Source organism: Propithecus coquereli, unplaced genomic scaffold (genome assembly GCF_000956105.1).
Source record: "Propithecus coquereli isolate 6110/MARCELLA unplaced genomic scaffold, Pcoq_1.0 Scaffold113, whole genome shotgun sequence".
NCBI lineage: Eukaryota > Metazoa > Chordata > Mammalia > Primates > Indriidae > Propithecus > Propithecus coquereli.
In genome coordinates this window covers 2,252,130-2,262,421 of record NW_012135303.1, presented here as the reverse complement: position 1 = coordinate 2,262,421, position 10,292 = coordinate 2,252,130, and the positions used below count along the sequence as shown (strand labels likewise).

The 10,292-nt window shown below is 34.4% G+C and overlaps 1 protein-coding gene across 1 annotated transcript in view; it reads right to left on the bottom strand.

Annotated features, from left to right (window-relative positions):
* The window catches only part of WDR12 (WD repeat domain 12), a 24,015-nt gene that overhangs the window by 5,315 nt on the left and 8,408 nt on the right, over positions 1 to 10,292 (bottom strand). The window contains exons 3-8 of the mRNA XM_012655203.1: positions 7,813 to 7,907; positions 6,923 to 7,029; positions 3,656 to 3,771; positions 3,066 to 3,220; positions 1,671 to 1,716; positions 64 to 149 (exon numbers count right to left, since the gene is read on the bottom strand). Coding sequence (XP_012510657.1) covers positions 64 to 149; positions 1,671 to 1,716; positions 3,066 to 3,220; positions 3,656 to 3,771; positions 6,923 to 7,029; positions 7,813 to 7,907 — 605 coding nt within the window. The remainder of the gene's footprint in view (positions 1 to 63; positions 150 to 1,670; positions 1,717 to 3,065; positions 3,221 to 3,655; positions 3,772 to 6,922; positions 7,030 to 7,812; positions 7,908 to 10,292) is intronic.

The following is a 10,292-nucleotide window of genomic DNA, read 5'->3' as shown; positions in this document are numbered from 1 at the left end:
AATTACCATATATTTATCAATACAGATCTAAGCCACATACAGTCAATTCTCACAAATATTTACCCTTGTTAGTCCCAACTGCTCTGTTTTCTGTTTCTTTCGAGGTCGATTTGTAGATTCCTCCATTTCATCTTCTTCATCTGTAGGCACTGCCTCATAGAGAATTAATTAGGTTTCATTTTAAAAACTTAGTCATTATTAATTGTAAACTGTCTAAAAGAATTCTGTCCATTTCTAGATACAGTTTCTCCATGTTATCACAGCTGGTTAGGGAATGGATATTCCTCATTATTTTGGTTAACAGAAAGTTATATGTAAAAATAATACCTGGATTACCAATCTTCAAAAACAAAAAAGCAAAAAAGAAAGGATATTAAAAAACTAACACCTAACCAGTTTGAAATCTTACTGTCTTTAAGATCATCATTATAAATATTTATCACTTTATCATAACTATGAAAAATTGCTTGCTGCTAGTTCTAGGAGAGCTATGTCTAGATTATACAATGAAGGAGGGAATAATAAGGTAAACACATGATAAAAGGAGATACATTTCAGCCACGTTTATTCTCCTTGACTATTGTACTTTTCTAACAAAGTGTTTCAGTTATATTTTTGATTTTTAAAAAAATCTTCATTATACATCATTTGGTTAGGTAGCACACCCAGATTGAAAAGTACAGATTTTAATGTTTTATATCTTTTATGAATATTAGTCTGCTTTCTCTAACTAGATTTATAAACCCCTTTAAGGTAACATCCAATCATATACAATATGTCATTTACCCCGCATTATTAAAAAATAAAATATTCTAACAAAAGGAAAATTTTCTAAACTAAACTGCTTTTTGCCCCCAAATTGTTTGCTTTAATCATTTTTATAAGATCTACTAAAATGGATTATATATTTCCTGCCATCTTACACATTATTAAAAAGTGGTTAACCTTTTCTTGAACCCTCTTAACTCTAGTTGGTAAACTGTATTTGGGGTATCATACTGTATAATATTGCAATTCCCTCAGAAGTAACAGAGGTATTCTGGTCTGTTTCCTGTGCAATAAATAGTTCTAGTTACTAGGTTTTAAAATATGTGTGTATTTTTTTCCTCTTTTCTTCCCATCAGAGTCTTCTTACTACACTATCAAAGCACCTTCCTCTAGGAGACCTTTCTCCTTCTCCCTCAATTTGTTCCTTTTAATGTGTTTCCAAAGTAATAATACTAAGTCTGGTAAACTGTATCGAAAAAAATTTTTTTAAAGTAAACCAGCTTAACTAAGAAATTCCTCTAACAATGACTTAAAAGTCATTTTTAAATGACTTCAAGTGAGTCAAAATAACTGAGAAGGTATTTTTGCTTATTTCCAGGTTCCTGAAGAAGGGAACTCTGAGAACTGAAGTAGTTATGTCTTGTTGTATCAAACATGTTGTTGATACTTGCATCAATTCAGTGACACTGTACAATAAGTAAAGAGGTGGTGAGGTAGAACAAACATCTTCAAAGACAAAGAAATATACTAATTTGTTGCCATATTATGCTTTTATATGTGTGTTCTAAAAAGCTCTGGTCTATTTTTATGGCAAAATTTGGATTAAAAAAAATCCTCTTCCGCTGAACTGAAATTCTTGAAACATCATTAATAAGTCAAAGTAAAAGAAATACTTAATTTACCTGTAGACCAGATCTTTAGCATCTTATCCCAGGAGCCACTGCAAAACTGAACAGAGGTATGTGAAGGGAAAAAGCATATGTAATATAATTCATATTATTTGCCTCATTTTTTTCCTATTAAACTTAAAAACATTTAGTTTGCTTGCTTAATCTCTGTGGCTCATATGCTCTAAAATACTTTACTACTGTGGTATTATCTGCCCAACTTCCTAGTCTTCTGGAAGCAGTACCATCAATCTGCATGGCAATCAAGGGAGTTGCCATTCTTACGTGGCCCTGTGCCCTGGGCACGGTTGCCTAGATGAGGGTGGGCAACTGATCTACCCTATACCAGTAGGCCTCTTACTCATTCAGAATCTTTTCAAAGAACTTGTGTTCCAGAGAGTCAAAGTTAGTCTTTTTCCAGGGACAGATAAAATAGGTGTAAAACCTGGGAAATACTGAAGGCCAGGTTTATTGTCACATGGACAAAGCCAGTCTGAGACGAGAGAGAATAAAGTCAACTTGAGAGAAGAGAGGGAGCGAGTGTGCTGGCCACATTTAAGCCTCCATTCCACTGGTTCCTGAGGCCCTAAAGCATCATCACCCCTCTTGTGATGTGGTTGTTCACTTCTTCTTTGGATTTCACAATCTGATAAATTTTCTTTTAAGCTTAAACAAGCTTAAGATGAGTTTCTTCCTCTTATAGGCAAGAGACTGGGTACAGTTAATCCACTTAAGTTTGGACTCAGTAACATGTAAACCTTCTTTTTGGCTCAATATGAAAAATCATAAATCTTTACTTTTGAATACATCAAACATCCTGTTACCCTAAATGTCAAAGAAGTATTGAAGTAACACTCTTAAGACTAGAATACTTCAGTGTTGCTTAGTAAACTTTCAAATTATAAATAGGTTTGTAACCCCTCATATTATTGTTTCCTTTTCCCTTTTTACCATTTTATCATGATAAAGAACAGATCAACACTGATAGTAAAACAAATTATATTAACACCAACCTTAGTGTACACTAAAGCTCAGATGATCAATGAGACATTTTAAATCAGTGACAGCACTTATGAATAGCTGATATAGATCGAAAATATGTCAATTACTACGATTTAGGAAGGTTACATAAAAAGAAATTGCTTGTTTCTTAAAATTTCTTAAAATTAAGAATTGCTCATTTCTTAAAATTTCTGGTTTATATAAGATTCTAAACCAAAGATACTCAGACTAAGGAAGTAAATCTTTATATCTCTTACAGTATGAAAACTTTTGGTTTGAAATCACATTCGTTAGTCACTGATTGTTATGAAACTAAGCCAATCACAACAAATATATGTAGAAAAAAATGTGTAATATGAAGATCGAATTCTAATTTAACATAGTACTAATAACACACTGGTTACTTACTTTAGTTCCTGAGCTATCGACGGCTACAGAGTCCACACTTCCAGCATGACCTCTGCAGCAATGTAGGGCTTTTACTTTGTTTTTCTCTACATTCCACTCCCATAAAAGAATAGTCTGATCCATAGAGGCACTCAGTAACAAGCAAGACAAACTGTCTGAAGAAAGGAGAACACAAGAATAAGAATCAAATCTGGGCAAAATTCTAGATGCATCATGTTCTAAATTGAAAAACTGAAATTTTCTGTTGTTGTAATAGACGTTAAAAAGATAAAGCACTCAAACAGCCAGCTTTTAAAAAAAAAGCTAACACAGTATAATGGGAAGATTCTTCAAAACTAGAAGATATGAGTTTAACATACTCAATATTAACTTGAAAATGTGTATTATCCAATGTAATTTCCATTGAGATTCACTTCCATCAATTTTTGAATTTTTATATAATCCTATTCTTCTTGAACACTATATTTTTAAAAGATGTTACAGTAACTGAGGCATATTTCCTACCCACTCCTCATTCTGCCCCAGCACTAAAAAAGGCTTATTTCCAAACCCCTATCTAGGATTCCTCTCAGTTTAGGAAGAGTCCTAACCTTTTTTCACCCAGGCCACATCTTTTACAACGTCTGTATGTCCCACAATTGTCATTATTGACTTTCCTTCCAAGGACCAGATCCGAGAAGTCTTATCATAAGAACCAGTCAAGATCCTATGAGAAGAAAAAAAAAAAATCCTATAAAACACAAAAAGCAGCTTTTTCAAACCCTGCAAATCAATTGTGTTTCTACGGCAATGACAAGGTAAACCTTTAGCATTATACTTTTAAATTCTTCTTTAATACGAAGATCAAGATTTCAAAATAGAATAGATCAGATGTTTACACTTGACTTTTCCTGACCTCCTAAAAATAATAACTGACCCTAGATTTCATATTTACTATTTTTATAATTAACACAACTCTTAGGGAACCTATACAAATTACTTGTAAAGCCTATTACGGGTTGAGCATCCCCAATCCGAAATTCTCCGAAATCCAGAAACTTTTTTTTTTTTTTTTTTAAAAAAGACAGGGTCTCATTTTGTTGCCCTGCGCTAGAGTACAGTGGTGTCATCATAGCTCACAGTAACCTCAAACTCCTGGGTTCAAGTGACCCTCCTGCCTCAGCCTCCCAGGTAGCTGGGACTACAGATGCCCAACATCACACCTGGCTAACTTTTCTATTTTTTGTAGAGATGAGGTCTCACTCGGGCTGGTTTCGAATGCCTAGTCTCAAGTGATCATCCTGTCTCGGCCTCTCAAAGTGCTGGGATTACAGGTGTGAGCCACCGCACCTGGCCTATCCGAAACTTTTTGAGCACCAATGTGACACTGCAAGTGGAAAATTCAATACCTGACTTCATGTGATGGGTCGCAGTCAAAACTTTGTTTCACGCACAAAATGATTAAAAATATTGTATTGTATATATCACAGGCTATAAGTATAAGGTATACATGAAACAGAACTGAATTTCCTGTTTAGACTTGGATCACATCCCCAAGATATCTCATTATGTATACACAAATATTCCAAAATCCGAAAATATACAAAATTGAAAACACTTCTATTCCCAAACATCTTAGATAAGGGATACTCAACCTGTAGTCCTTTGTACTTAACCAGTGAAAACCATTAAAGAGAAAAACAGTGAAATCATTTAAAGTAAAAGTAAAACCAGTAAAAACATTACTTTGTATTATAACTCCAGAAACACACTCTTTGAAAGATGTAAGCTCCTACTATAGGTCATTAAATATGAAATGTCTGATTTCAAATCAGAACTGTAGTTTATCATATCTCAAACAAGAAGCAGTACAATTAACCAAAGTATGCGCCCAAACTGTCGACACAGTTTTGCCATCTTAATAGTAGCTTGTTTATGCCAGCAGCAAAGAAGCCTGGAGAGCGAATGGCGATGAAATCAAGAAAGGCGTTTTCTACAGCTTGTCGAGAACTGAATATTTTTCCTCACAAGAAGTGGTCCAAAGCCTGAAAGAAGTGGTAGTCAGTTGGTGCCAGGTCTGGTGAATATGGTGTATGACAGAGAGTTTCCAAGTCCAGCCTCTGTAGTTTGAGTCCAGTGTCATTTGGTGACATGTGGTCAAGCATTGTCTTGCAAGAGGATTGGCCTGTTTCTATTGACCAATCTCAGCTGTGTAATCACAAGCATCCTCATCATTTAAATGAATTGTTTGCAGCAGACATCCACTGTAATCAAACTGACCAGGTTTCATGAAGCTAGTGGATAATACCAGCGCTGGACCACCAAACAGACACCATTAGCTTTTTTTGATGAATATTTGGTTTTGGACTGTGTTTTGGCACTTCATCTTTATCCAACCATTGTACCAAACACTTGAGATTATCAAAAAGAATCCATTTTTCATCACACATAATGATACGGCATAGAAATGTTTACTTTCACGTTGTTACAGCAAAGAAAGGCAAGCTTCGAAATGATTTCTCTTCTGATGCTCATTTAATTCACACGGAACCCATCTATCCAGCTTCTTTACCTTGCTGATTTTTTTCAAATGGTCCAATATTGTTGGAATAGTAACATCAAGCCTTGCTGCTAATTCACACATAGGTTGAGATGGATCCGCTTCCACTACAGCTTGCAGCTCATCTATATCAACCTTTGTCTCAAGTCTTCCATGTGGCTCACTTTTGAGATCAAAATCACCAGAATGGAACTTGTCAAATCATAGATGTACTGTGCGTTCGTTAGCTACATCCTTCCCAAACACTTCATTGATATTTCACTTCTCAAATCATAGACGTACTGTGCGCTCATTAGCTACATCCTTCCCAAACACGTCATTGATATTTCAAGCTGTCTGTGCTGCAATGGTTCTACGAACAAAACAGGAATTGTTGACTTATCCATGGTTTCACAAAAATTGCTCTAAAAAAATTTTTGAAAGATAATCACAAGCCAAAACATGTGTTTGCAAGACTAAGGATGTACCTTCAGAATAAAAATAAAACAAGAAGTGTCAAAGTGAAATATAATAGATACCAACTGTCAAACTTAGTACTTAAGGAAATCAGACATTTCATACTTAATAGCCTAATATGACCCACTCTTGAGGTGCTTTTCTACAAGTAAGGACAGTGGGGATTTCACTGAGCCATCCATATCTTCTTACTTGATTCCAGTCTGTTCTTTTTAACCCTAAAATAGCATGATATGCGTCTTCATGGTAGTAGGCCAGGAGATCTGTGGCTACAAAAGTTATTTTTTTCTCTATGAAACAAATTATACACTTGGTATTAAAAGCAACATACTCAAACCAAATAAATTAAATGCCCTAAGACAAATGTCACTACAACACCTTGAAACAGAAAACCAAACCCATTAATAAACATCTGTTTCTTCTTTTTTTTTTTTTTTTTTTTGAGACAGAGTCTCACTCTCTTGCCTGGGCTAGAGTGCCATGGCGTCAGCCTAGCTCACAGCAACCTCAAACTCCTGGGCTCAAGCGATCCTCCTGCCTCAGCCTCCCAGGTAGCTAGGACTACAGGCATGCGCCACCATGTCCTGCTAATTTTTTCTATTTTTAGTTGTTTGGCCAATTTCTTTCTATCTTTAGTAGAGATGAGGTCTCACTGTTGCTCAAGCTGGTCTCGAACTCCTGAGCTGTTTCTTCTTGAATACACTGAATGCAAAGATCTTTTTGTTTGGCATGGTCACCAATACACATATTGCAAAATGACTTTAGCAAAGAACAGCAAATTAGGGGAAAATATTCATGTAATGGATTTTAAAAGACTGAAAAAAATATATAAGAAAACAGAAGAGCATTCAACTGTCAATACCATTCCTCTGCCCCTTTTATTGAACTGATCCAGTCATCATGGAACATGCATTGCTCTGGCTGGGGTGCAGTGTACTTTTCTACATATTCTAGTTCCACAACTTCTTCCTAGTAACAGAAAGAAACCAGAAACCAATCAAGTAGCATAGTTTTAAAATATTATATTATGATGATAAAGGACACTCAATTTAATTTACCACCTTCATATCAGTCCCCTTCATAACCCAGAAAATTGGGAGCCATTCAAAAAGTCAAAAACTTTATTTGACTTAACAGTATGCTAAGAGTAATATTAAGACATATTAATGGCCCTGGAAAACTTATGTTAAAAAATAAAAGCATATAATTTAATAGGTACAGAGCTTCTGTTTAGGATGATGAAGCAGTTGTACCTAATGCCACTGAACCGTGCACATAAAAATGGTTAAAGTGTTAAATTTTATGTACATTCTCCCACAATTTTTAAAATCACCAAAAAAGTAAAATCAATTATAAATTATAATTATAAGGGCAATATTAAGGTAAGTTTGAAAATTAAAGAAAAGGGGAAAATCACAATAAATCACAATAACCTAACCCATAGCTTTTATATGTGCTGAATTATTTTGTACACCTGTACTATTAGTACACATATATTTGCTATTCCCTTTCCTGCCAGTTCTTCTACAAATATGAAGAATATGTTCATTTATTTATTTTTTGAATAAAATCTCTTAATAAAAGAAGGGGTTCCAAAATTAAATACACAGAAACAGAAGCTGAAATTTATAGAAAAAAAAATAACCAAAAGAATCTTGTGTGCGAAAGACAGATTCAGGCTGATTCTAAAAGAAGTTTAGCTACAATATTTGATAATGCCTTAAGTAAAATATAGAAGGTAAGTGAACTTACTGATGAGATGTTCTCCAGTTCCATGTGTTTGACCAACGGCATGCGCAGAAACTGGCCCTTGATAAGGAAATCAAACTCCACATGTTTGTGGAACTCTAAAGAAAATACATAATAAAATTATTATTACTCTTAGTCTCAAGTGGTGTTGGCAGAAGTATACAAGAACCCCAAAACCAACAGGTACCTATTATCCCAGTGTGGTCTTTCAGTGTCTCCAGAATTTTTCATGGCCTCATCACGCCATGTACTCTAGAATAGTATATGATTTTTAAGAACAGAAATATTCTGCTCTGTTGGCATAATTTCTTTTTTATTGTTGTTGGTATAATTATTTTAATTTTTAAAAAACTTCTTATTCTACGAAAAAATTCAAACATACAAAAGTAGAAGCTGGGCACAATAGCTCAAGCCAGTAATCCTAACATACTGCGAGGCTAAGGATTGGAGGATTGCTTGAGGCCACGAGTTAGAGACCACCCTGAGCAAGAGTGAGACCCTATCTCTACAAAAAATAGGAAAAAAATTAGGTAGGCATGGTGGCGCACACCTGTAGTCCCAGCTATTTGAGGGGCTGAGGCAGGAGGATCACTTTAGCCCAGGAGTTTGAGGTTGAAGTAAGCTATAATCACATCATTGCACTCTAGCCTGGGCAACAGAGCAAGACTCTGTCTCAAAAAAAAAAAAAAAAAGTAGAAATAACAATGAATCACCATCACTATTACCCACACTGACATCTACCAACTCATGGAAATTCATCTATACCCCTCCTTCCATCCCCCTGCTGTTTTATTTTAAAGCAAACCTCAGAAATGATACCATTTTGTCTGAAAATAATTTAGTGTTGTATTTCTAAAATATAAGGACACCATATTAAAAATTTAACAATTATTCCTTCGAATATTAAATAGCCAATGTTCACATATTTTACAGTGAATTTTTAAAAATCAGTATCCAAAGTCCATACAGTATACTTGATTAATACGTTTCTTTTAATCTTTAATAGTTCTCCCTCCTTTTCCTCCTTGCCTTTATTTGTTAAAGAAAGTAGGTCATCTGTCTTGTAAGATTTCCTATATTCTGGATTTGGTTAATTGGATCTTTAAGGTGTCCTTTAACGTGCTCCTCTATCACTCATATAGCCTATAAACCAGTCAGATCTAAATGCCTGATTAGATTTTAGGTTTGGTATTTTTTTCTTTTTGACAAGAATATTCACAGGCAATATTATATATTTCCTATTGCATCATGTTAGGATGCATATAATATTTGGCTGTGTTTCTTTGTAAGATGTTAAGATCTGCCTTTGGGCTCAGATGATGTCAGTCTGATTCCATCCACTATAATGTTCCTTGTTAGTTATTTACCTAATTAGTGCTCTTAGCAGCTATTGATAATCACTACTGTAGTTATATCCATTATTTCATTTGGAGTTGCAAAATGTTTATAGTCTATATAAAAAGACAAATGTGCAACCTACAAGTTAAGAAAAATATGCAACTATTTGGGTAACAACCACCATATACCAGAATTGCAAATCTTCTGTTGCAAGAACAATTCTTCAACAGTCTAGTTCAAAGACTTTTTCAACAAGTAGAATATAGAACTGTTTTGAAATTTATAAAGCTGACTATGCATCAGAATCTCTATACATCCATGAGGAAGTAAAGACAAGGACCAATAGGAAATGGTATGTGAATATCTTTGAATCAAGAACTGTAGCTAGCTAGCAACAAAAAGATTGCAGACCCTGCGCCCCCTACAAAGTTGTTCAAAAACATTATTTCAAACTTCACAAAAAAGTTACCGGATTATTAGAAGATGAAGAAGGGGGAAAACAATAGGCATTAGTTTACAACTCTCACCTCCCCATTCCTCCAACTAGAGTAGAGTCAAAAGAACTTTTTAGCATTTGAAACATCTACATAAAAATACACTTGCCTCTAAATGGGGACTCCACTGACAAATTCTGTCTTTAAAGATCACACTCGATGTTACTTTCAGTATTTCATGTTTAAATTTTCTCTTTTATGTAATGTTTCATTACTTTTAAAAAAACATTTTATTATAGAAAATTTCAAAAATATGCAAAAGTGGAGAATAATATAATAAATCTCCATAGACCTATCACTCAACTTCAACAATTATCAATTCATGGCCAATCTTATTTCACCTGTATTTTTACATACATTTTTCATATTAATTTAATGGGCAAATAATTTATATTAGTACAATATGCTTAATATTTATATATTTATAAATGTTTTACTTGATAGTCTTGCACATTTTGTTATATCAAATTTTTTTTATAAATTTGAACACAAAAAATAAAATACGAGTATTAATATTGGCATTTGGGCCGGGCATGGTGGCTTGCACTTGTAATTCTAGCACTCTGGGAGGCCGAGGCAGGAGGATCGCTTGAGCTCAGGAGTTAGAGACCAGCCTGAGCAAGAGCGAGACCCCGTCTCTACTAAAAAATA